At 39.1% G+C, this 26,166-nt stretch overlaps 2 protein-coding genes across 2 annotated transcripts; both read right to left on the bottom strand.

The window, feature by feature from the left end:
* Positions 1–899: 899 nt before the first annotated feature.
* On the bottom strand, positions 900–18,576 carry SAAL1 (serum amyloid A like 1). Its single transcript, XM_081155594.1, has 12 exons — positions 18,385–18,576; positions 16,986–17,102; positions 13,918–14,001; positions 10,737–10,816; positions 9,092–9,151; positions 8,845–8,960; positions 8,032–8,212; positions 6,032–6,114; positions 5,755–5,943; positions 3,453–3,649; positions 1,701–1,793; positions 900–1,045 (listed from the first exon to the last, which is right to left on the bottom strand). The coding sequence occupies exons 1-12, from the start codon at positions 18,514–18,516 to the stop codon at positions 953–955; spliced, it is 1,425 nt and encodes a 474-aa protein (XP_081011720.1). The 5' UTR covers positions 18,517–18,576; the 3' UTR covers positions 900–952.
* Positions 18,577–20,353: 1,777 nt separating this feature from the next.
* On the bottom strand, positions 20,354–24,860 carry LOC308564471 (serum amyloid A-2 protein-like). Its single transcript, XM_081152748.1, has 4 exons — positions 24,796–24,860; positions 23,661–23,752; positions 21,010–21,148; positions 20,354–20,654 (listed from the first exon to the last, which is right to left on the bottom strand). Exons 2-4 carry the CDS (start codon positions 23,749–23,751, stop codon positions 20,492–20,494), a joined length of 393 nt encoding a protein of 130 aa, XP_081008874.1. The 5' UTR covers position 23,752; positions 24,796–24,860; the 3' UTR covers positions 20,354–20,491.
* Between the last annotated feature and the right edge of the window lie 1,306 nt (positions 24,861–26,166).

Here is a 26,166-nt window from a genome sequence, read left to right on the forward strand (position 1 = left end):
TACAAACAGACATAAAATAAACCTACCAATTAAAGTTTAATCAGTAAGACTTTGACTTTATGGTTCAATTCTTTTCAGCAGGTACACTCACAACAATAAAACTGTCTCCAAACTGGAAATTATTTCTCTCTTACCAACAACAGTATCCCTGTATTTTTAGCAAGTCAGTCAAGAAAAGAATACAAAGTGTGAGGCAAGACTAATGCTTTAAAGCCAAAAAGATTCTGCAATAAGCCAGGAAGAGGTAGTACCAAAAGAGAGGTTTAAAAAGCTGGTTTTGTTCTTCATAACTGATATTTTCTTATAAACTATTAAAAATTCTACTTCCAGTAACTGAAATAATGCTTCTGTTAAGTATACTTCTGTTAAATGTGCCTGGTTGATTCTCTGAATATATTTCATTAGGTAACACTATAAAGAATGATAAAGTATGAGAAGGAAATCATGTATATAGCACAGTTTGCAAACAATCAGAAGTTATGAAAGTACTCAGCCTTATTTTTAAAAATCTGAATTCACTCAAATGAATCATTTTCTGAAAACCACTGGAATTATGCTAAAAATAGAAAATTTGACTAATGTATCTTCATCAAAATATTAGCATTTGTATCTTTATATATACAACACTGAAAAGAATTGAACTGTAACAAAGCTAAAGAACCTCAATGATAAGCTTGTATTTTTGTTTTCTTTACCTAAAGATGACAAATACCACATAACCAATACAAAAAAAGGGGGGAGGAGGTGCTTGATAGTAATGAAACTCCAGGTTCCAATACTAAACAAAAGTGAGATAAGGCTAGGGGAAGGAGAAGGGCATGAGTTAATACCAGACAACTATGTTCTTACATAGGCTTATCTAATACTTCCTATATGTCAATTTCAACTGTCAGTAAAAAAAATAATAATAACAAAGTTTATTTCTTGGGAAGAGGAAATTACAATTCAGTTCTTAAGTCTTAACCTTTAAACTTGGGAAACTTTCTTTTAGGTCACCAGCAAGGGTCTTATCAACTTCATATAGGATTTTGAGAAAGTCTTCCACCTGTGAGTCAAACAAAAGAACCAAATAAACGTAAGTAGAGGAAAAGGTGATTTAAGATATTGATTACTGACTATAAAAATGCTCTACCTGTGGTTTCTAAATAGCCCAGTGGAAAAGAAATGATGACATATCCCCAGATGACAATGATAGTACTTCCTGAAACATCAAGAAAGTGACTAGCCCTTACCATTGTTTCACTCTTAAACTAGTATTTACCCACGCACTGATTCCCTTTTATTCCCATCCTCCTTCCTGCCATTCCATACATCCCACATTCCATACTTCACCTTCCTAAAAAGTTCCTATCATGAAATTGCCTCTAATGAGAGTAAATGTGATGTAATTCGAAGAACCAGAAAAACCTACTGACCATACCTATCGAACCTTATTTTGGTTAATATATATGCTGTCTACTTCATAACAGAAAGGAGTACTATAAATTCAGTGTTGATTCCTTTCTCTTAAAACCTGAACTGTTCCTCAGGCCAGCCCCAAGAATTATCCAGCAGTCACCTATCTGGCAAAGGCATCAAGTTGTGTGAATTATATGCACTATCTTTTTGGACAATGGTCTTGAAGATCAAGCATTTATTTTAAAACATTTTATTTAGTAATCTCCTGAAACTCAGCTACCTATACATTTACTCATACTCACCACAGGGCTATAGAAAGGAAGGAGGTTTTGAAATGCACAGGAACACTTCTGCTTGCTTAGCTGGCCCTCCTTTAGTCCCTTAGCCACAGTCTCCTAAAATAAAAATAAAAAGACCTAAAGAAAGGAAAATTTCTAAAGCTGTATCTGCTGAATAAATACAAATCCATATGCAATTCCCTACTGATCCTATAGGCATTTCAAATGTCCCAAGTTGAACCCAGTATCATTCCTCCCTGTGTAACCCAAACATGTGCTCCATTGCAGTCCTTAGTTTAGTGAAGGGCACCACCACTCAACCACCCTACCATCAAACCAAAAACTTAGGACACAGTCAAGGCTTTTCCTCCTCCTCTGCTGCTGACCTCTCCCCCTGAGTGTTAAATTCTATTAAATCTCTCATCCCACCCCTTTTCTCCACCCATACTTCCATTGTTCAGGCTCTCATTTTTTAGATTATTCTTGAAGATTACAGCCGTAAGAGCCTGTTGATTGGTCTCTGGACCTCCAGCCTCAACTAACTCTAATCTTCTCTCTCTTGCTTTTGGAATAATCTTTCTAAACAGAGCATATCAATTGATGCTTAAAAAAAAAACATCTTTAGTAGCTCCTCAGTTTCCTCAAGATTAAGTCCAAACTCCATTAAGTATGGCATATAAGAATTTTCATGTCACATCCCTGCTTTAGCCTCAGCCCACTTTCCTCCTATGTTCCTATCACTTAAAAATTAAGAAACATCTATGTCCCTCCCTCCAAAAACACAAAAGGAACAAAAAGCAATGGGGAAAATACTTGCAATGAACATGCGAATGAAGATACAGTGTTACCCAAGGAATTCCATGCAAATAATCAAAATGGATAAATTTTTAAAGCAGGAAACACAACCAATATACAAATATATGGAAAGATATTCAAACTCACTAATAAAAATGCCAATCAAAATAAGGTACAATTTAATCACCTCTTGAATTTTGTTTGATATAAAATTATAATACCCAAAAATAAGGATCAAGTAAAATCAACATTTTCACATGTCACAAGCCTTTTGGAAATATGTAGCCATTATGCCTCAGTTATCTTCACATTTATAATGTCGAGCCTAGGAATCTAACTTCTGAAAACCTATGCTAAGATAATCATACCAATCTGGAAAAGGGAAAGACAATTCACCAAAAAAACTAAACAAAAAAAACACACAAATCACCAGAACAAAACAAACTTGTTTTAAGAAATATTCTTCTTGAAAAAACTTCAATGACTATGAATATACATTCAATAGTTATATCCTTTTTTTCCCCTAAAATATATGAACAGAAAGGATATGCTCAAAGGAAGACTATGCTAATAATCTTGAACATATTCAGGAAGACTATTCCTTAAAACAAGTTTACAATCAATTTTAAAAACTGATTTTTTTGCAAATTAGGTATTAAACTGACTCTTAGTTAAAAAATCTTTCAGTGAATTGATCTAGAGTTAGAAGTGTCTATAATGTAATGTTAAGTGAAAATTGTATATACTGTGTTACATAAATATGTGAAAAACATACATATAAAAATATACCAGTCTACATCATTTGCTGGTTTAAAACTATAAGCTTATGGTGATAAGTTTTTTCTTTCTCTATTTTCCCGAATTTATATAATACAGTTACACTACTTTTATATTTTAAAAAATAACAACAGTAATAATGAAGTTGGGAGCATTAAGCAACCCATACTTTCTTTTGCTGAAGAAACCATTAATACTTCTTACCTTTGTTAATACCTGAAAAATATTAGAAAGAAATTCACATGAAATATCCTTTAAGATTTTCAAGTGGAAATCATCTTGGGTTAAATCAGACTTTTTAGTTTCTTCTGTACTAGACTCTGCTGCGTTCTCTGGTTTCTTCTGACAATGTTCCATATTTTGTAAGACACGAATCAGGCTGTCAATTAGAGGAAGATCGACTGTAGAAACAAATCAAGAGGTATGAGATTAGCCAGTGAAATTTGGTTATTCACTCATCATTCATTCATTCATACTGAACACCTATTAGTGCCAAAGATGGTACTTTAGGTACTACAGTCATAGGTGTACACAAGACCATCAAGGCCTCACCCTTCAAGAGACTTACATTTTTATACTCTCAAATAAGCAAATGAATTTGAGATATATATATATATATATATATAATGATTTATATATATATATATATATACATATATATATATATATATATATACTGTGAAATGATTATCACAAAAAGTTAACATCCATCACCACCCATAGTAACAAAATTTTTTTCTTGTGATGAAAACTTTTTTAGAAACATTTAAATATACAATACAGTGTTAACTACTGTTGTTGTTAAAATATAAATATAGCCCAGCCGGCATGGCTCAGAGGTAAAGCATTGACCTATGATCCGGGATATTGTGGTTCAATTCCCAGTCAGGGCACATGCCCGGATTTCGGGCTCAATCCCCAGTAGGGGGCGTGCAGGAGGCAGCTGATCAATGACTCTCTCACCATTGATGTTTCTATCTCTCTCCCTCTCCCTTCCTCTCTCTGAAATCAATAAAGACATATTTTTAAAAAAAAAAAAAACATAGAAAAAAAAACAAAACAAAGCTGTATCAGATAAAGCCCAAGATTACCACTGAACAACTATAAAAAAGAATAAGAGAATTCAGTAAAATTAACATACAGAAATTAATTGCCTTTATATAATCCAACAACAATAATCAATGAAAGAAAAGGCATCACAGACAATAGCAATCCAAAAGATAAAATAGGAGTATACCTAGTAAGAAAGATGCAAGATCTGTATGAACAAAACCCTAAAACATTACTGAGGGGCACAAAATAAGACTTAAACAAATGGAAAAGCACATGTTCTTGGATACTCTATAAATGTAACATGACCCCAATTAGGAAGATTTTTGGGTTTTATTTTTAGAAGCTCTAACTCTAATTCAGTGTCAAACAAAAATAATAGTAAAAAAATTCTCAAAGAGAATGAAAGGGGACCAGTCCTACTAGTTACCAAAACATAAAGCTTTAATAATTAAAACACTATAGGTACTGATACATGGACAGAGCAATGGAACTGAATAAAATATATAGGGATATTTAAAACATAGTAATCAAGAAACTTCAAATCAATGTGGGTAAACTGTTTCTCCCATTAAATGATGTTGAGGTAACTGGGTAGCCATCTGGAAAAAACCTTGCATGTAACACCAGAATAAATTCTAGATGGATCACAAATTTTACTGTAGTCATAAAAATCATTCTGTGAAAGACCATTTGTGTACATAGAAAAATATTCATTTTCTATTTCTAACTGAAAAGAAATTGCCTAAAAAGCAGGACTTAAAACTATATATATGCATGTGAGTGTACAGCAATCATCTCTAGATGGCAGGAATACAAACACTATTATCCTTTTATAAATTTTACAATTTTTTTTTTATTGAGAATGAAATATTTTTATAATCATGAGAATAAAAGCACTAAAATAAAAAATGGGCAGGCCGGGCGTGGCTCAACGGTTGAGCGTCGACGTAGGATCCAGGTGATTGGGGTTTGATTCCCGGTCAGGGCACATGTCCGGGTTGCGGGCTCGATCAATGACTCTCTTGTCGTTGATGTTTCTCTCTCTCTCTCTCCCTCTCCTTTTCTCTCTCTGAAATCAATAAAGATATATATATTTTTTTTAATTAAAAAAAAAAGGGAGAGAGTTGCCCTGGCTGGGTGGCTGAGTTGGTTGAATTGTTGTACCATACAACAAAAGGCTGTGGGTTCGATTCCTGATCAGGGCATGTACCTACTAAGTTGTGGATTTGTTCCCCAGTAGGAGAACCTATGGAAGGCAACCAATCGATGTTTCTCTCTCACTGATGTTTTCTCTTTCTCTCTCTCTCTCTCTTCCTCTATCTCTAAAATCAATAAAAACATATCTTCAAGAGAGGATTTTTTCAAAAAAGGGAGAAAGAAAGCAAATGAACACCACAAACCTAGGTTTTAAAATCTGGTAGAATTTAATTTAGTGAACTAAAATGATACTTGCCTTTTTCTACCTTTATATACTCCTGTTCAACCTGTGAAGCATAGATGGCAGACAATACTGAAAAAACAGAGGCCAGCACTGTTTTCTGTTCTTGAAGTATAATGGGTGGATCATCAGATTGGCAGAATTCATGGCAGACCAGGTCAAAGAGTAAATTCCAAGTGTCTTTTCCAGTATCAGGACACTGTACTTAATAAAAATGATAAAGAAAGTAGTACTTAAAAAACAGAAAACAACAAAATGAGTAAATACAGTGCTTCCCCATACAACATCTTACCAATTGCTTGAATTCCATCATCCACTGTGGTAAGTAGCTGTAAGATGTGCATGTAAACATCGAGTCCTTCCAGATTTTCAGAACTAAACACAAAAAGCAAAAGCACTGAATCAACAAATTTTCTGTCTATAGGACTGCAATCATTCATTCATTCATTCAGCAAATACTCATCACTCTGTACTAGTCACTGCCCAAGGCGTTAAGGATAAAACAGGGAATAGGACAAAGTTTCTGTGCTCACCAGAGCTTCCATTCTAATGGGGGATCAGTCAAAACACAAACAAATATTCTGTAACATAATCAACACAGAGAAGAAGTAAAAATTCTTTTTCACCTTGTCCCATGAAAGCAACAATGTAGAAACCCACTGGGAGATACTTGATCATTCTGGTTTACTTGAAAAATCAGGACCAAAGAAATGACTGAGACTTTTAAAGAATGAATGTAAGGACCACTACACTGATCATCGACAATAACGAAGTTCTTAAAACGTCACAGGATTACCTCAGCTCCCTAGCTCCGAATACTAAAACCATGTTAAGTACAACCTTTATGTTCAACAGTTTGGATGCCTAGAAACTCACAATCTTAGTTCTTCAACCAAGCAATTATGTGAAAAGACAGTAAACAATTAAAAGATGGTTCAGCAAATATTAAGTACCTACTGTTTTCAGGTATTATGTTAGGGGCTGGGAAAACAGATGTGTAAGACATTATTTCCCACCTTCATGAGGTTTATAGTCTAAAAGGAAAGAAGATAACTAAAGGGGTAATAACGAAGTAATAAGAATGTAATGCTAGAGGAAGTCCAAGGTATTAGAGGAACACACAGCAAACAGACTTCATTTAGTTTGGAGAATCAGGAAAGTCATCTTAAGAGAAACACTGTTTACCCAGAAACCTGAAGGGGCAAAGAAATGTTTGAGGTAGAGGAGACACAGTGTGCAAAGGCTTGGAGTGAAGAGGCCTTGGCTCAGTGAAGAAATGAAGGAATTCCGTGCGGGTGAAACACAGAAGTACCAAGAATGAGGATGGAGAGGCACTGGGCAGGATCCTGTAAGTCAAACTTCTAAAAGATCTGAAACGTCCTAAGAAAAGCAACTGAAGAGTTTGAAGCATGAAAGTGGGATGATCATTGTGTGCTCTACAGTCTAGGCTTAGAAGGAGCAAGCCTCAAAGCAGGGAACTCAGGTAAGAGAGTGTTGCAGTTGTCCAGGTGAGACAGTGGCCTGATGGTGGCACAGATGGCATCCCAGAAAAAGTCAGGATCAAGGCTTGGAGGTTGAATGGCCATGGGAAGAGTGAGATGGGGAAGAGTCAGCAACAGCTTCCACATTTCTTCTCCATTATCCAAATGGGATAATGATTATGTCATTTACTGAGACTGAGAATCCTGAAGGTTTGGGGGAAATGATGAATTTAATCCTTGCTTGGATAAAGGACATAAAATTAATAAGCTTTAATGTGGGTTATTAAGAACTAAGATTGCACAACTGACCATTAAACAGATAAATTCATAAGTTAATTTTCCAGTCACTAATAGTAAATAGTTTCAATAACCTACAAGACCTAGTAATCACTCTTGGGAAGAGCCCAAAAGTCAGTTGCTTACCCAAGACTGGCATATCTACACAAGAAGCAAGAAAATAAACGTCTGATGTTAACTGAAGAAGTTGTTAAATGGCCAATGTAAAATAAAGCACAAGAAAATCATATCTATTTGATTTAAATTACACAAAATTGCACAAGATTTCAAGACACTAAGGATAATTAATGCTAACAACAGCCTACAGCTTATATTAGAACAAGTACTTTGTAACTATTACCAATTTTAGTACAGGACAAATATACTGTCACTACAAATATTAGTAGTGAAGCAAACCTGACAAAGATCAGCTGTGTGCTATTCAACCTGTCGAAAGGAAATTATGATATCTATCTAAGCACACTTCTAGTAACTGGATTTTCCCAGAACATTTTGTACAAAAGAGCTCACCTACCGTACTTGTTTGGCAGCTTCAAGCACACAGGGCACAATTCTAAACACTCGCTGTTCTTCAGAATCTTCCTGGGGTTGGTCCACAGGCTGAGCAGCCCCATTTCTAATCCATTCCAACATTAGCTTCTCATCCAAATCAAAGAGCTTGTCCACAACCTCCCCCACCTTCACCAGCAAGTCAACTGCAGAGAATAAAAGATACCGAAATGAGAAACAAAATTTTGAAAGTAGTAATATTAATCAAGATTCCTAAAGCTATTCCAATAAAGCCAATCTTGCCAAAACATTACTTATTTCAAGAGCAGTAAATCTGCCTCCTTTGCTTGGGAGTTTAAGAAGAAATTTTATGCCCTGGCCTGGTAGCTCAGTTGGTCAGAGTGTGTCTTCCCGATACACCAAGGTTGAGGGTTCAATCCCTGATCAGAGCACATACAACAATCAACTAATGAATGCATAAATAAGTGGAACAACAAATCAATGTTTTTCTCTCTCTCTCGCTTCCTCTCTCTCTAAAATCAATGAATAAAAATTTTAAAAAGAAATTTTATATCTCTTTTGAAATAATTTTTGTGAATTACAGTTCACATACAATCATTAGTTCCAGCTGTACAACATAGTGATGAAACATTTATACATCTTCCAAAATGATCACCCCAATAAATCTAGTACCCACCTGACATGATACAAGAAATTTATATCTTGACTTGAAATACTCTCTCACCTTACACTTAGCCTTAAGTGACCTCCAGAAAGAGTTACCTGGTTTCCTAACAATAAAATAAAATAAATTTTTCTAGATTACATGGTGACCTACCATTTGTTGAACTTGACATGATGAAGCAAATGCTATCATAAATAGCTGGATGTTCCTGGATTCTTTCAACCCAGATACTGGCCACTTCTGTCTGGGAAAGGCACGTTAGAAACAACCTACATGATAAATAAATGTGAGCTTGATATCTATCTTTCAAAAACTTTAAAGGAAATGCAAAAATAAAGAATTAACTCTACTAGACTCCCTTATGGGTGAGTATAAAGTCCATAAAAAGAGGAAAACATACCTGCTTGTTTCCAGCAGTGTAGGAGGGTCTGAATCATACAAACAGTGCAATAATACCTGTCTACAAAAACAAAACCGTTAAACCAATATGCATCAATTCTCTCAAGTTAAGTATCAGAGTTTTTAATTCTTCAAACATTTTAACTGTGAAATACAGCATATGCATGTAAAAGCCTGTGATAAAATCTACACTTAATAACTATAAAGCAAACACTTATATTACCAAGAAACAGGACAGCGCTGCATCTCCATAGCCCATGTGCCCCTTCCAAATCACAATTCTTTCCCATCTAGAAATAACTACTATCCTGACTTTCCAGCACTCATTTATTTACTTCATAGTTTTATTTAGTATATTTTGGTTTCTGAGTTCATTTTTTCGCCATGTGTTTAAGATCTACCCATGCTGTTCCTGTAGCTGTTGTTCTTTGATTCACTGCTACACAACATTCCATTGTACAAATCTAATATAGTTAATTTTTCCAGCCTACTACTGATGGACACTTGGGTTGATTCCAATTTGGGCTATTTCAAGCAATGCTCCTATGATACTTTTTGTATAAGCATCCTGATGTATGTGTGCACAGTTTCTCTTACCATATACCTGCCAGTGGCACTGCTGGGTCACAATATATGCCTAACTTCCAACTTGACTAGAGAATGCCCAACTCTTCCAAATTGATTGAAAAAATTCATATCCTGTCATCAATGTAAACTGTTCCATAATTTTAAGATAAGTATTTATTGAATTTATAAAACTTGTTAACATTACTCATTCTCAGATTTTTGATAGGGACCACTAGAGACCAAACACAAGCCTGAGTCATCTACTCCATAAATGATTATCAATTACCGAGGAATAAATACCTAGGATTTGAAAGTCCCTCCAAACAGAGAAAAGGTAATCAACCACCTCTGTCATATCACTTGAGTCCTGTGATAAACCCTATAGCCCTACTAGCAATAACCACCCAAGACAGTATTCTGAAATTATTGTAGGCACAAATTTCTTTGAGATTCTGATGAACAGCCATGAACCCTCTGCACAGAATATGAACTCACTCACAAAATTTAGCCTATATTTCTAGGGTGTTCTCAAAACTCTTAAAGTAACCACTGGGGTTTCCATCATTAAAAAATCCTCTGCCCCAAACTATACTGCCTGGAGAAGACAACTACCTCCAAGCAGAGAATGGAACCTTTGAATCATAGAGGCAATCCTGTGTCTTCTAGTCTGTTGGCAAGTCCCACCCCCTGATCTAAGTCAGAGTTCTCAGGGTAACTCTGTCAACAAGTCTAGTTTTTTTCAGACTCTAGCTCTCTGAGCCCTTCGATTCCCTGAGCCTAGACTGCTTTGGACTCTGGTCAGGTGCCCCATCTCTAAGCTCTGCCTCACTGGTTCTTACCCTATCTGATTTACCAACTACTGACGATTCAGGTTCCTTTGCTATGGATAAAAATCTTGTCTCATGTCTATAAATGGTGTGGAAGCTCCTAGCTACCATCAACCCAGGAGAGCGTTCATGAGGAGAAAGGAAGTACTATACTTCATAATATTTTTCTATCTCTCCTATGTATCAGGAGTTCCTTAGGGATATGAAATATAAATCTATGTTTTTAAATATAATTAGCATAGTAATACTTACCCAAGATTTTTATTATTGCTGATGGATGCACATATCTCCTGGAAACAGGCCATATTACCTAAAATTCCCACGCAGATTTCCTGTCGAATCAAATGTCACAGGTCACAATGGGTCTTAGGTGAAAGACACATACAAGAATAAACACTTGAAGAAAAACTTTCACTGAGCCTCAGGAAACGGAACAGGAGGCAGCATATAGAAATATATTGCCTGTACCCCAATCTTGACAAGCTCAGAGTATTTGGAAAGGGATGAAAGACATAAGAAAAAGAAAGATCAAAGGCAGGCAGACGCCATGGAAGAATCTTATGGATAAACTTTTAAATTACTGGCAGGATTTAGATATGAAAATAACAAAGATACTCAAAAAAAGGGCAAAGTATCAAGAAAGACAAAAAGGGGATAATGTACATGCTACTACAGTGGACAGTAAAGAAAGGAGCCTGGCTGTTGCATAAAGTGAGAGAAGAGCGTGAGCTAAATACAGCAGGTAAAAGGATAAGGATTAAGGGCCCTGAATGCCATGAAGAGTTTAGATTTAATTTGGGAGGTTATGTGGAGCCATGAAGGTCCTCAAGGAGGGGGACAACATATTGCAATGATATTTTAGGAGGATGGCTCTGGCAGCAAATGCATATTACATGATAGTGAAAAAATTTTAAAAGAAGTTAATAACCTCAGTGATAACAGCTAATGTTTATTTAGCATTTACTATGCCCACGCACTACTCTAAGACTTTCCATGTATCATTTCATATAAAAATTTATGAGGTAGGTACTATTATTATCCCCATTTTTCAGATGAGGAAACTAAAGCACAGAGAAGTTAAGCAACTTGCCCAAAGTCCCCAACTAGGAAACAGCAGAGCTCCAGAGCCTGAGCACTCGGCCACTATACCATACTGTATCTCAGTAATCAAGGTGCAAGAAGATGAGGGTGGTAATGGCAGGCATGGAAAGGCATAAAGATGAAAAAGACTCAAGGTGAAAGCAAAACAGTTTGACACGAGGCAAAGGGAGAAAGCAGTTGAACATGACTCCTAGGTTTCAAGTTGTTTCACTTCTCCAGTTGGAGATATCATTGACAGGAAAATTGGAAAAGAAAGTGTAGGAAAAGACACAATGAGTTCAGCTAAGGTAGTTTCCAAACTTGCTGGAACATAAAAATTACGTACAGGGCATGTTAAAAATACAGATTTCCAACTCCCATCTCAGAAATATTCAATCAGAATTTCCAGGGCAGGGCCTGGAAGCCACTGTTTACCAAGCATACCACGTGATTTTTATGATCAGATATGTATGATACATCACTGAGTTAGGGTATATAGAACTTTGGATTGGAAGATGCAGCAGGCAAGTATAGAATGAGCACCTAAAAAAAGTTGGAGATATGGCACCAGAAATCAGAAGGGGGTTCACAGCTTTGATCCCACAGGTACAGATTTTCAACTTAATGATGTAAAGAGTGGATGAGCTCACTAAAGAAATCAATATTAAAAAAACAATGGATTTGGGTCTACCTCTTAGAAGGAGTCTACACTCAGCACAGAGGAAGAAAGAAGCCATTAAAAGTGACAGGGAAGTGACTGAAGAGGTCAGAGACCAGGAGAACAGGTGGCACCAAAGCTACAGGAGTGAAGTTTCAATAAAATGCGGGTGATCACGTGTTAGATGAAGAGTTGGAGCAGAAAGGAAACATATACAATTTCTTTAAAAACTAAAGAGGAAATAATTGAACTTCTAGTCAAAGACCAAGTTTTTCAATCTTAGCTGCTCACTGGAATGAATCCCCTGGGGGAACTTTAAAAGCTCTCTGGAGCCTCACACTTAGAGACTCTGTTTAACTGGTCTGGGTATGGCCTGACTCAGGATTTTTAAAAGTGCCCTAGGGCAAACCTTCTCAAAATGTGGGGCGTGGTACAGGGCCCTGGTACAGAGCATCACTTACAAACTTGTTCAAACTCCTCAATCCTGCCCCAAACCTCCTTGATCAGAAACTCTGGGGGTGCACCCAGTAGTCATTAATTCTGGGACATGCTGAAGTTTGAGAGTCCACATTCTCAGTGATTCTAACCTGTGGCCAAGGCTGAGAATCACTGCTGCAGACAGGCTATGGGATATATAATAATATGACTAATTCCTGAAAGGTACCATTCCTGACATAAGTTTACTTTCTTTAAGGATTATTCATGAATCAATGTATTTAAGTTAGAAAAATACAGGAGAAAATCATATTAACTGTCAAGTCTTTATATTAATATAATGACCCAAAGAAAAAGTGCTTCATCAGGCACCAACTCGTGTAGAGCGCTGTACTAAATAAAATTTTAATTCAACATTCAATTTGTGAAAACATGCTATAGAATTTTCCACTGAGAGAGACAATACAGTACAGTGGTTATACTGAAAGACAGGCTAGGCTCAATCCCCAGCTCTATTCTTTTCTAGTTGTAAGACCTTAGACAAATTTCTTAAGCTGAGACCTAGTTCTTTTATTTATAGAGATAAATGCCAACCTAATAGAGTAATAAAATCAAATAATCAGTTAATAGCAGTTATTCATAATTATAATTACTTAATAGATATTTATTAATCACCTACATTACGCATAACACATAGCAGCCTAAATAGCACTAAAGCATAGTATACTGCACAGAACATAAAGAGTAAATGAGAAGTACAGATAATTATTTGGGAGTTTATTATGAACAATGGCCACTGCGAGCTTACTTGAGAAGGCTTAGAAGAAAAGTACCACCTTGGATATCTGAAGTGTAGATTTTATGCTAGAAAGATGAACTAGATTCAGATTATGGAAAGTCTTGAATAATAGGCTGAGTTTAGAATGAAGATTTTTAAGGAATGGAGGATTTTATGAATAAAAAAGAACAATAAACAGAAATGGGAGGGCAGGCACTGTTCCCTGTTCTGCCACAGATTAGTGGCATAACTTCAGTTAAGCTTATTTGAAAGTACTGATCTCCCTGGTCCAGCCCAAACCTAAAATTCTAGGATTCTAATCATTTCAAATAGCACATTACCTAGTACCTGGTAATGTTCAATAAACACTTGCAGACTATTTGTAGCCAGAAAGAAAATTAAAGTGAGAAAAATGAAAGACTATCCAGCATTATTTGCTGTTATTGCTCCACAGAGGAGGCTACAAAAACGTACATACTTACTCTTAATCGAGGACATTTGGATTTGGCCAATACGCCCATAAATATGTCAGGAGCATTAAATTCTTGGAGAAATAAAGCCACATCCTGAAAATAAAAATGATTATTAACTTGGATGTTGAATATTCCTCTTTAAACATATAGCTTAGGCAACCATAAAAAAAATTTAATTTCATATATACCTCCTTTCAGACACAAGGAGAAAAAGTTAGGAACTGTGTCAATAGATAAAAATAATGTTAGAAAGTCTTGCCCAGCCGGGCGTGGCTCAGTGGTTGAGCGTCGACCTGGGATCCAGGCGATCAGGGTTCAATTCCCGGTCAGGGCACATGCCTGGGTTGCGGGCTGCAGCCGTTCAATGACTCTCTCATCATTGATGTTTCTGTCTCTCTCTCTCCCTCTCCCTTCCTCTCTCTGAAATCAATAAAGATATATTTAAAAAAAAAAAAAGAAAGTCTTTGTGGTAGCTGGTCCCAAGGCAATGGAACAATTCCATAAACAAATCTAAACTAACTGTGATATTCCAGAGGGTTGTCCTCTTTTTTCTGCCTTGAATATATTAACATTAATGATCTTAACCACCAGGAATTCTCATTCATTCAAACACATTTCCTGATTGCTAGGTATCATGCTGGAAGCCATGAATAGGAGAAAAGTAACCCTCTTAATTCCTATCTTCTAAGAACTTAAAACACAACAGGAGAAACAAGGGAATACTCCTATTGGGTTATGCCCAAAATTAGAATTTGTGCTTTCAAATTCTCAATAGAAAAAAATTCTGATCACAGTGTAACTGCAGCAGCTTCACACTTCCTTCCTAGAATTTGCCCAGTCCACATGACCTAACAGGACACACCACAGAGGTAAAGGAACCTGGAGTGGACATGTGATCTCATCCTGTTAGAAATGTGTGCCCCAAAACTAAATCAGTTTGCTGAAATTAGAGAAGACCTAAATAAATGTAAAGATATAACTTGTTCATGGATCAAGAGACTCATTATCAGTATTTATCAATTCTTCTCCTAAATGATCTATTAATTCAACTCAATCTCAGATTCTAAAATTAATATGGAAATACAAAGGACCCATGACAACCAAAACAACTCTGACAAAGAACAAAGTTGGAGGATTAACACTACCTGATTTCAAGATTTATTATAATGGTAGTCATCAAAACAGTGTGGGATTGATGTAAAAATAGACAAACAGATCAATGGAACAGAAAAGAGTCTAAAAACAGATTCACATGTATATGTACAAACAACTAATTTTTAACAAAGGTATAAAGGTAATTCAGTGTAGAAAGGACAGTCTTTTTGATAAATGAGCTAGAACAATTGGATACCCAAATGCAAAAAAAGTGAACTTCCATCCATACCTTGCATCATACTCAAAAATGAACTCAAAATAGGTAATAGATCTAGAAGTAAAACTTAAAATTATAAAACTTTTAAGAAAAAAACATAAGAAAACAATACAATTTAAAAATGGGCAAAAGATTCAAACAGGCACTGCACCAAAAAAGGTAACAGACAGCAAATAAGCACATGAAAATACATTCAACATTATTAGTAATTAAGGAAATCCAAGTTATGATTATGAGAATCACCACATACTTATTAGAATGGCTAAAATTAAAAAGATTGACCATAGCCAGCTGGTACAGATGAGGAGGAACTAGTGCTGGAATAGTAGCTCATACACTGCTCATGGTAATGTAAACGTAAAAAACACTTTGGAAAAAATCTGACCATTTCTTAAAAAGTTAAACATATACCTTCCATATGATTCAACCACACTACTATAGGTATTCACCCAAGAAAAAAGAAAACATATGTCCATACATATTTATACACAAAAGGTCACAGTAGCTTTGTCTGTAATAAACTATAAACAACTTAATATCCACCAACAGGTAAAGAAATGACTAAATCATAATATATACATATAATAAAATATCACTCAGAAATAATTTTAAAAAACCAAAAACCTCCTAAAATACACAATAACATGGATGAATCCTAAAATAATGATGCTGAGTGAAAGAGCCAGACCCCTCCAAAATACAAATATGATCCAACTTATATAAAACTCTCGAAAATGCAAAGTATTCTGAAGTGACAGAAAGCTGATCAGTGGTTGTCTGGCATGGGTAGAGGCAGGAGGGGGTAAGAGGAGGGCTTAAAGGGGGCATAAAGAAACCTTTGTGGGTGAGAGATAATGTTCTCTCTATCTTGATTATGGTAATGGTTTCATGTGTGTATACACACGTCCAAATTTTTCAAATTGTATAGTTTAAATATGTGCAGTTTTTGTTAATCAATTATGCCTCAAGTATATTTTGTGTCAATTATACCTCAATAGAACTGTTTTAAAAACTGGCTAAAGACAATGAATAGCCATCAACAATTTTTAAGACAGAAAAATACAATTAAATCTGTTTTAGGAAAAAGATAACTTGGGTGGCAATGTGGAAGACAGAAGGGAAGTAAAAGAGACTAAAACAGGATTTTAATCAGGAATCTATTGTGAAGTCCAAGTAATAAAATGAGAGCTTATGTGCACTGATCTCTTTCACCTTTTTTTCTTACGGGTAAAATAAGAGTACTACCTACATCACAAGGTTACTGTGAAGAATAGATGGAATAATATACATGAAAATGCTTTTGAGCTACAGAGTACAATACAAATGTTAAAATATTGTATTGCAATTATTTACATGTAACTCCTCCTTGCTCCTTCCTTCTAATTTAATCATGGTACATAAATGGTTTCCTAACTCCTACCCTGCTCTCAAATACGGGGTCAGCGTTCTCTTTAGGTAGATAAGTATCAGAACCTTCCTGGGCTACAAGACTTCTTGCATTCACAAAAACTATATTTAGCACAAACCTGAAAGACTAAAGTGTAGCATTTACAGCTCCTGGGACCTCATTCCCTGTACCTCATACAGGAGTGATTACAGACACTAAAGTCTTCCCCAGAGATCTAAGAACCAAACCTTTAAGAAAAAAATCCATGCATCACCTCCTTACCCAACAGTCTTTTCATTTTCATTTTCTACCCCATACCTCATCCATTGACATATCCCATACTCTGCAAATTTCATTCTCCATTTCTTCATCAAGCTCCATCTGCTGCTGCTCCTCATCATCTGAGCTGGATTTGGTGTTTTCAGGGCTAACAATCTTCAGAAACATAAAAGAAAAAAAAGAGATGAATAAAAGCTATCCATCGTACTCCTCAAGTAATATTATCCCATAATCATTTAGAAGTCACAAAGATACTACCCTCAAAGTGTTTTCTCTTGCAAAAACTTTGTTTTAAAAAAAAAAAAATCAGTATCATTCAACATTCACGGAGTAAATACCGTTGGTAGGCCCTGGGGTAGAAACACAAAGATAAGTAAGATTTAATCCCTTGTTTTCAAACAGTTAATAGGGACTAAATGACATGTAAACTGATCATCACAACATAAAAGGCTAAATGATTCAACTGAATTGTGGACAAAGAGTTGTACGGGCAAAAATGATGGACCGGTGACCTATGCCTGGGAGAAGTTAGGAAAAATTCTCATACGTGATATTTAAGCTAAATCTCTGAGGAGGAAGAGGAGGAGAGCATATGGGAGTTAAGAATTAAGGACCTAGCACGTTTGGGGAATGTCACGGGCAGATGAGACGGAAAAGGTTGCAAAGAGCCCTGGATTCCAAGCTAAGAGATATGCATTTTTCTCCTGTAGGTAAAGGGAACTATGAGGAGTTCCCATGAACAGTTTTTTTCTTTTAAAAAGATTATTCTGGCAGCTTTCGATGGACTGGAAAGGAGAAACTGGAAGTAGGTAAATCAGTTGGGGAAAAGCAGGGAGAGGAAGTTCACACTTAATGACAGTGTCCTATAAGCCAAACATAAAGGTAAGCGCTCTCGGCCATCCCCTGTTTAACCTACACAATAACCCTGCAGACAGTAACAGATATTATCATACTACTGCACAGAAATTGGGAAAGATCGAGGCTCTGAGCGCTGGGTGATTTGCCCGCAGTCACACGGCCAGGAGGTGATGAAGCCGCGCTTTTCATGTCAGAGCTCTATGACTCCCAAACCACCATTTATTCTACTACAACAGAAGTCCGCGAAATAGATAAATCAGGACCTAGACCTCGGAAAGGACTGTGGAAATGGGGAGCAAAAAACCCGAGTAAGCTATTTACACGATCACGTATTTGGGGAAAATATGCGAAAGTAAAGTGTTTCAACCGCAAGCGCTCGGGCAGCCTGTCATTGTACCTCCCTCGTGCTGAGGGGCCCCGGGAGCGGCCCCGGCAGTTTCGGGGTCCGGGGAAGCGGCCCGCCGCAGGGCCCCGCCGCACGCGCCGGGGAGGGGTCGCCGTGGGGACCGCGGCTCGGGGGCGCAGGGGCGGCCGGAGACGGGGTCGCAGGGGAGCCCACGCGAGGCGCGCGTTTCCACACCTGGATAAGCCCGCTGAGGACGCCGAAGAGCCAGTGCTTGCTGTACACCGTGCTCCCTATGCAGTCGCCCCCGGCCGCCTCCTCGTCGTCCTCGTCCCGGGTCGGCGGCGGCGGCGACGGGTTGCGGTCCATGATCGGGCCGCTACGGGCTTGGAGGAGCCGCGCCGGAAGCCGCCGGAGGAGGCGAGAGGCCTCCTGGCGCCAGAGGGCCCGGCCCGCTCTCGCCACAGCGCCCCCTGCTGCCCAGAGCCCTGCCGGCCCGAGCGCCCGCCCGATCTTACCGTCGGGCAGAGGAGCCCGAGGTCTCCATCTCCCGCGCTCCTAGGGCGCAGGCCTGACCGTATTCATGATTGCCGTTGGCCACCCTCCCTGGACCTTATATTTCCTCCCCCCCACATACTCTGTGCTGGACTGGACAGGACGTGTTCATTTTGCCACATGACCTCTGCACCTATGAGTCACCACAGTAGGCAGTGAGAGCACACCTGGAGGCCATGCCTACCCCAGGATGGTGACCAACAACGCAGTTATACTAGGAAGTGACTGCAAACCACAGAAATGTCCCACTAAACACAAACAAATTGTATTCCCAACTCAACTTCTCCTTAGTCAGATCCCTAAAAGGCCTGTGACCACCCCAGTGGTCACTCAACACAAAGACAAACGTGATGATGGGATTTGGAATGGACAGAGTCGGAGGCATTAACTGCTTGAAGTTAAAATATTGTACTTTTTTGGACTTTACAAAGGTGTTCAACCATGTGAACACTTTTTTTAGAACCCTTCCCAGGGTCTTGGGTTGGTGCCATATAAGTGGAGAGCCATTGAAGCTTAAGCTTTATCAGCTTCACAGTAAATCTGACTCTGCCTACATGCATGTCTGATAGGACATTACAAAAGTCATGCAGAATGCAGGATGATTGCAGCACTGTCCTGTAAATTGTAAGATTTAATGGATGGCCCATCCACTAAATGCCCCCATAATTGTGCCAACCAAAAATGTCCCCAGAGATATCCAAAAGCTGCAGTGGGAATGGGGCTGGGTGCAATGCTGTCCTTCTTGAGAACTAAGATCTAGGTCTCTCTCTGTCCCCAGGACTGACAAGTTTGGGGAGGAACTCTGCTCATGCCATTCTCTAAGGAAATGGCTACAGTTGCCTTGTCACAATGATGTAATCTCCCTCAAATTGCTACTTGCTTTTTTCTCAGCCCTTTATTACCTCTGCTCCCCATATGGATTTACCCCCAGAGACTTGTTGTGAGGATCAACTGGGATAGTACATGGAATACACTCATTGAAAGAATGACTAAGTGAACTAATATATGTAAGAATGTTTTATAAGCTTAAACTTCAATACAAATTCAAGTAATAGCAAATGGTTAAGAATGATAGTTCTAGCATCAAACTAGCAATGCGACTTGAATATACATTTTAACAGTTTTGCCTCAAGTTTCCTCAGCTATAAAATGTGAGGATCCCATGGGATAGCACAAGAAAACACTTAGAGAAGTATCGGGTCCATAGTTAATTTGCTGAATATTAACTGTCATATCATAAACATCCCACTACTACTAACTGATATTAAGAGAACTTTAAAAACAAGCAGCAAGAGGACTAAGTTATAAAACACTAACTGACAAGGATGGGTATAAATTTTCAAGAAGGCATGAGCAAAGTACTATGGAGGTATTTACTGATAAGGTTAAGGGTTTAGGGGCTGACAGAAATGTACACTGAGGCCTGGACACTGAAAGGCCTGGTAATAGCAATGTAACCAGAGGGGCCTGGAGAAGAGCAGGTCTGACTCAGGGAATGGTTGGGGCAGGGCATCTGCCCGGTGTGATCCTGAGATTATATCCCCTACACCCAAAAGCACAGGCACAGGCTTGGCCTTCATGTGAGTGTTCATCCATCATCCCTTGGTACTAAGAGACCATCCTTATAGCAAAGAATAACACACAGTTTTTAATATTCAATCTCTTAAGCATTTATTACGCATACATTATATGTCCTCCCTCAGCATTGGGGGATATAGAACTCAATGACTCAGTGTCCCTGCCCTCAGGGGGCTCACAGCCCCATCTCCTGAGAGCAGAGAGACAGAGCTTAGTACTTGCTGGGCAGGCCAGCAGGTCTGAAGTGGTTGGGGTCTTTGCCACTCCGGCCCCATTCATTGGCTTTCTGGTCAGCCCTGGAGTCCTCCACTCCATGGCCACTGTTTCCATACTTAAAAAGGTCAGTGAATCTCTGAGCACCCTCTCTGGCGTCACTGGAATGGAAGAGAGCAGGTAGGAGGTGAATCAGGGGCTGATGAGAAACAGCCCCACCCTCCCAACACTGCCCTTTCCAAGGGACTGGTGACTCCGAGAGGAGCCTGGAAAGAAGCTAAACACTGAGCCCACCTGGGCACAGCCCACTCAGCCCTGGGGTGACTCCCCCTCTTACTGGGAGAACAGCACCGAGTGGAGGGTGGGAATCACCTATTCCACAAGCCTTGCTCTGACTCTATCAGAGCCCACACTGGACATAGAAGGGCAGGCTTGGCAAGAGGAGGAGGAACCAGTCTCCATAGGAAATTTCTGTGCCAGGCCACCAAGCTCTGCTCACCCCAGGAGCTTGGTTACCTGATCACTTTAGCAGCCCAGGCGCCCCCAGGTCCCCTTCGTGCAGCATCATAGTTCCCTCGCGCATGAAAGTATTTGTCTGAGTTTTTGTAGTTGGCTTCTCTCATGTCAGAGTAGGCTCTCCACATGTCTTTAGTCCCTGGGAAGGAAGGAAAATGTGAGATGAAGATAATCACATCTTGGCATAGTAAAGGAATAAAAAAGTTCCCTCTCACTGATTCCAAGATTTCACTCATGGAAAAGCCCTTGGAGACTGTACTGTCATGAAATAAATATTTCTTTATTTTTTACTTCTTTAGGTTAATGTTATGAAATTACACTTCATGCACATTTTATTCTGTTTGACTCCATTCTAAGTTCTGTTGCTACTTTGGTTTTGGCTGTATGATGCATGTAAAGAAGAGGTGAGATGGTCTTTAAGGGACGTTTGGTTGTACAAGGAACCTCCACCTGGAAAGATGCAGGGAGCCCCCTGACTGGGTGTGAGAGCAAAGGTGATTCTGAGGGAGGTTCAGAAGCACAGAGCTCCCAACCTAGTCAATGGGGGACATTCATCCTTGTGGGCAAAGGGAGGACAACTTGCCCTGAGTACATCTGAATGTCTGAGCACATCTGGTACCTGGGCAACTGTCAGAGCTCAATCAACAAGTGATAAAAGTGAGTTCCCTAAGAGACTTTACAGAAATGGGGTAACAGATGCAGAGCAAGGGCAAGTGACTCAGCAGCTGTGAAGTTCAGTGTCCTCCCAATAAAATGGGGGAGTATTGCCTCCATCAGAGTGGTTGCGCAGAAGAACTGAGAAAATACTGTATAATGTCAAGAACACTGTAGGTGGACAATATACTATCACTTTACTTCTCTGGTCCTTGATGGTGGGGGTGGGGGCTAAAGGAAGAGAAAGAATGAAGTAAGATGAGCAGGGAGTCACAGACAGAATGAATTTGATCAAACCAAAATTAAACAGCAAATGCCCTGGTAGGTGTGGCTCAGTTGGTTGAGAGTTGTCCTGTGCATCAAAAGACCATTGGTTTGATTTCCAGTCAAGGCACATGCCCAGGTTGCAGGCTCAGTCCCCAGTAGGGGGTGTGCAGGAGGCAACCCATCCATGTTTCTCTCTCACATCAATATTTCTCTCTCTCTCTCTCCTGTTCCCTTTCTCTCTCTCTAAAATCAATTTTAAAATGTTTAAATTAAATTAAATGGCAAAAAATCAATAACTTATTAGGAAAAGAGAAAAATGTACTGTGGAGTTATAATCATGGTTTATATAATTGCTCCATGAGATAACTGATCTTCATTTTATATATGTCATTTTGGTTATTAGAAAAGACAGTTTTGTTGAAACCTAGTTTTGTTGTGACATTCTCACTGTTCTTATACACCCTGAGTTACTAAGTCAAACAGACCCTTGTCGTCCAGACTTGCATAACAGGTACTGCGAATGTATCTGGCATATTTTATCATCTAGGGGCAGCAAACCGAAGACAGTGGTTCTCAAACTTTGGTGTGCACAAAATCATCTGGGTGCTTAATAAAGGTCAGGTTTTACGCTCAGTCCCAGAAATTGTGGTTCAGTGGACCCAGTTATCTGCATTTCACAAAGCCCCCCCAGACCCTATATGATTCTCATGCAACTGGTCCTAGAACAACCCTTTGAAAAACACTGACCTAAGAGATGAAAATATACTTTTAGCTGGCTCTATGAGAATTTAGATAGAGTTAACAGCAAACTCTTAAGACAATTACTCAGAGACTATGACAGAAAAAAAATGCAAACTAATTCTGTGAAATAAACAAAATTTTGCCTCTTTACTATGGCTAGTGAGGTATATATGTCTAGCTATGGTTTTCTGGTTAGATCTCAGCCCCAGGAGAACCATCCTCAGGCACTGTAGGGAGAGGATCTCTACAGAGTTGTCTTTCAAAGGCACCTCATCCCCGCTATTAGCAGTTTGCTCAGATAAGGGACAGAATATGTGTTCACAAATCCCTCACTCTTCCATGCACAATCTTGTCTGGGAGACAATCTAGTATCGTGGTCAATAGCAAGGTCTGGGAATCTCAACAACCTAGATTAAATCTTGCTCTACTTGGAGACTTTGTTAAGTATCTTAATCTCTGTGCCTCAGTTTCTCTGTTAAGAGATAATGATATCCACGTCGCAGGACTAAAGGATTAAAACATGAGGATGAAAACGAGCGTATTTGCACATGAAAAACATTTAGAACAGTGCCCAGCAGGTATTAAAAGCTCTGTTAATCTTGGTTGTAATAACGAAGTGGTTGGGGAGTGTGGTGCTCCCCACACCTTGGATACACCCACTTTGTGCCTGCGGGAAAAGAAATGAGCTGCCCCTGATTGCCATTAGAGGGCAGTAAAGCACAACTTATATTTAGGGAGGTGCCTCTGAACTCCAGATCCCTCCATCGTTCTTGAAAATTGGGAGACAAACCTTATGTGCTCTCTGGCCTCAGGGTTCCAACAAAAGAGTGCAGAGTGTGTCCAGAAAATCCTATGGAACACCTACCACAAAAACAGCCTTCTCTTTCTACCCACTTGTGACCTTTCCTTGTGGGAATGTGGCCTCTGCTCAAGTGAAACCTGGGTGGGGCCTGAAGCACCCTCCTCAAAACCCGTTCATTGATCTTTACCTTGACCAGCTTCCTTCAAGAATGATCTCCATCTTTGGCTGCTGACACCCAGGATCAGGGTGCAGAAAATGATGACTGTGGAAAACTTCATCCTGAGGCAGAGAGTCAAGCAGACACAACCAAGCATGAAATCATTTTGTCTCTCTTTTCTTGTTGTAATGTTGACCTATCCTAGCATTCCAAAAATAAGTTGCACTCAATTTTATATTTCTGTAGCAATATCTGTATCTGCCTATTCATCTGTATAGATGGATTGATTGTAGTTCAGAGAATCCAGTTCTACATTTTCATCTGACTTATTAAAATCACAGTGATTCCCTGTATCAGATAGTGCAACGGGCTTTTGTACAAACCAATTTCCATTTCAGTTATCCCCTGTCAGCCCTGAAACCCAACTGGACAGGAATTGTCCAAAAGGCATTTGGAAGTTTTGTGACGGCTCTACCTCTCTGTCGTGTGAGATGAGTTAAACAATCCATAAATATGGACCCTGGCTGGTGTGACTCAGTGGTTAGAGCATCAGCCAGCACACCAAAGGGTCATGGGTTCGATCCCCAGCCCTGATTGGGGCGTGTGCGGGAAGCAACTAATTGATGCGTCTCTCACATCGATATTTCCCTCTTTCTTTTCCCCTCCCTGCCTCCCTCCCTCCCTTCCATTCTCTCTAAAAATCAATGGGAAAAATATCTCAGGTGAGGATTAACAGAAACAAAACAAAACAACCCCGCCGGCATGGCTCAGAGGTTGAGCATCGACCTAGGGTCTAGGAGATCCAGGTTCGATTCCTGGTCAGGGCACAGGCCCGGGTATTGGGCTCGATCCCCAGTCGGGGGCCTGCAGGAGGCAGCCCATCAATGACTCTCTTGTCATTGATGTTTCTCTCTCTCCATCTCTTGGAAATCAATAAAAATACATTTAAAAAAAATTTTTGTAGGATACCTGCTCTACCATCACTACTCAGACAGAGAAGCACACGACAAAAATCTCTACCCCAAAAGTATTCCCATCTGGTGAAATCTAATGGTCAGAACAGGAGATTCAGGAAAGATGCAGAGAGCTGTGGTGCGGCACAAGAATGCTGGTGGGAAAAAGAATCTCCAAAGAGGAAAAGTGTTGGAAAGTTCCAGCAGCTCACCTTGGCTGTTTGGTCCTGCCGAGGCTCCTGGTGAAGCTGAGCTGCCTGTGCTGCCTGCCAGGGAGATGTGCCGGGTGCTATATACACTGACGCTTTGCTAGTGGGACAAATGAGAAGAAAGGTTGGAAGCCAAACATTGAGATGTGGGAAATTCCTGTTGGTCAGAAACCAGCTTCCGGAACATGATGGTTATTTTTCATATCATCTAAGTTTCCCAGGTTGTGCAACCTGGCAGCTTTCAGGGGTGTAGCAAATTGGGATTTCCTGCCCACTTGCAGTCTCACACCTGGTGGGGAAGGTTTATTTTCCCTACACAAAAGCGCACTGACATTTGCTGTGAAGGGTAATCAATATTTTTAAAAGATTTGATTGAAGAATGTGAAAATACAGGGCAAGTGGAACAGCAGAATGGGCTCCATTGCAAGGGGACAGCTCAGGAGGAAGCTGGGACCCAGGGTGCAGGAGGAAAGGAAGGGCAAGACTACCCAGAAAAAGAAAACCTCTAACACCCATGAGGCATGGACTCTGCACTGAAAGAGGGAGTCCTCCAGACTCAAGTGTCTGTGCTCACTTGCTCTGGAAGGTCATGATGGCAGGTTATACATGAGGTTACTGTAATCCGTGAGTGTTGAACTTTAGGGGTGAAATTTGCTGTAACGTTGTGTAGAAATGACACACAAGACATAGTGACAATCTCTGAAGTCTGTTTTTTTTGTTGTAGTTGTTATAAAAACTGCTTTGTTAGGAATTACTTTAGTAAATATAGTTTTTATTATCCCATGTGCTGTTCTTGCAGCTGCAAGAACAAAGTGAACATTTTCTCTTTTTTATCTTGAGGAAATTTCTTTTACCAGACAGTAGTCGGGGTTATTGTTTTCAAGGTCAGGTGCTGGAACCATATGGTTAGCGCTCAAAGATAAGCAGGCCTGAGAGGAAACAGAATCTATAGAAAAGAAGAGATTAGAGAAGGGTTACAAACAGAAGGGATATGGGCCGTGGAAATGAGCGGCATCCTTTCCCTTTTATCTTGCATTATAAACTTTTACATGTGACCTTGGCCCGCTTATCAATTTTTATTTTATTGTAACCTGTATTAATTTGGATGCATTATTTATGTATATGCATGTGTCTGCACCTTTACTGTTGCTCGGGGTTTATGTATGTGGGAGAGTGACAGAGGCATACACATGTAAACTATATTATGAATAGACATGTTTTTCTTTATCTCAACATTGGAATCCCAGTCAAGACAGGAAGTAGGTTGTTGGTTTTTGCAGCATTTATTATCAGTGCTTAGAAAAATGCCTAAAACATAGGCTCAATGAATGAACAGGTTCTTAGTTGAAGGCTCAGGTTGCCTGAAGAAAACTT

This window comes from Miniopterus schreibersii (genome assembly GCF_964146895.1).
Source record: "Miniopterus schreibersii genome assembly, chromosome: 12".
In the NCBI taxonomy this organism is placed as follows: Eukaryota; Metazoa; Chordata; class Mammalia; order Chiroptera; family Miniopteridae; genus Miniopterus; species Miniopterus schreibersii.

Excerpts from the sequence above, each read along its gene's own strand:
- SAAL1 (XM_081155594.1), bottom strand. The coding sequence starts at position 18,516 with ATGGACCGCAACCCGTCGCCGCCGCCGCCGACCCGGGACGAGGACGAC. Across the intron at positions 10,817-13,917 it reads CCAAATGTCCTCGATTAAGA|GAAATCTGCGTGGGAATTTT; the intron begins GTAAGTATGTAC and ends TTGATTCGACAG. Across the intron at positions 5,944-6,031 it reads TGATGGAATTCAAGCAATTG|TACAGTGTCCTGATACTGGA; the intron begins GTAAGATGTTGT and ends ATTTTTATTAAG.
- LOC308564471 (XM_081152748.1), bottom strand. The coding sequence starts at position 23,751 with ATGAAGTTTTCCACAGTCATCATTTTCTGCACCCTGATCCTGGGTGTC. Across the intron at positions 21,149-23,660 it reads CTTGAAGGAAGCTGGTCAAG|GGACTAAAGACATGTGGAGA; the intron begins GTAAAGATCAAT and ends CTTCCTTCCCAG. Across the intron at positions 20,655-21,009 it reads TGGGCTGCTAAAGTGATCAG|TGACGCCAGAGAGGGTGCTC; the intron begins GTAACCAAGCTC and ends CTTCCATTCCAG.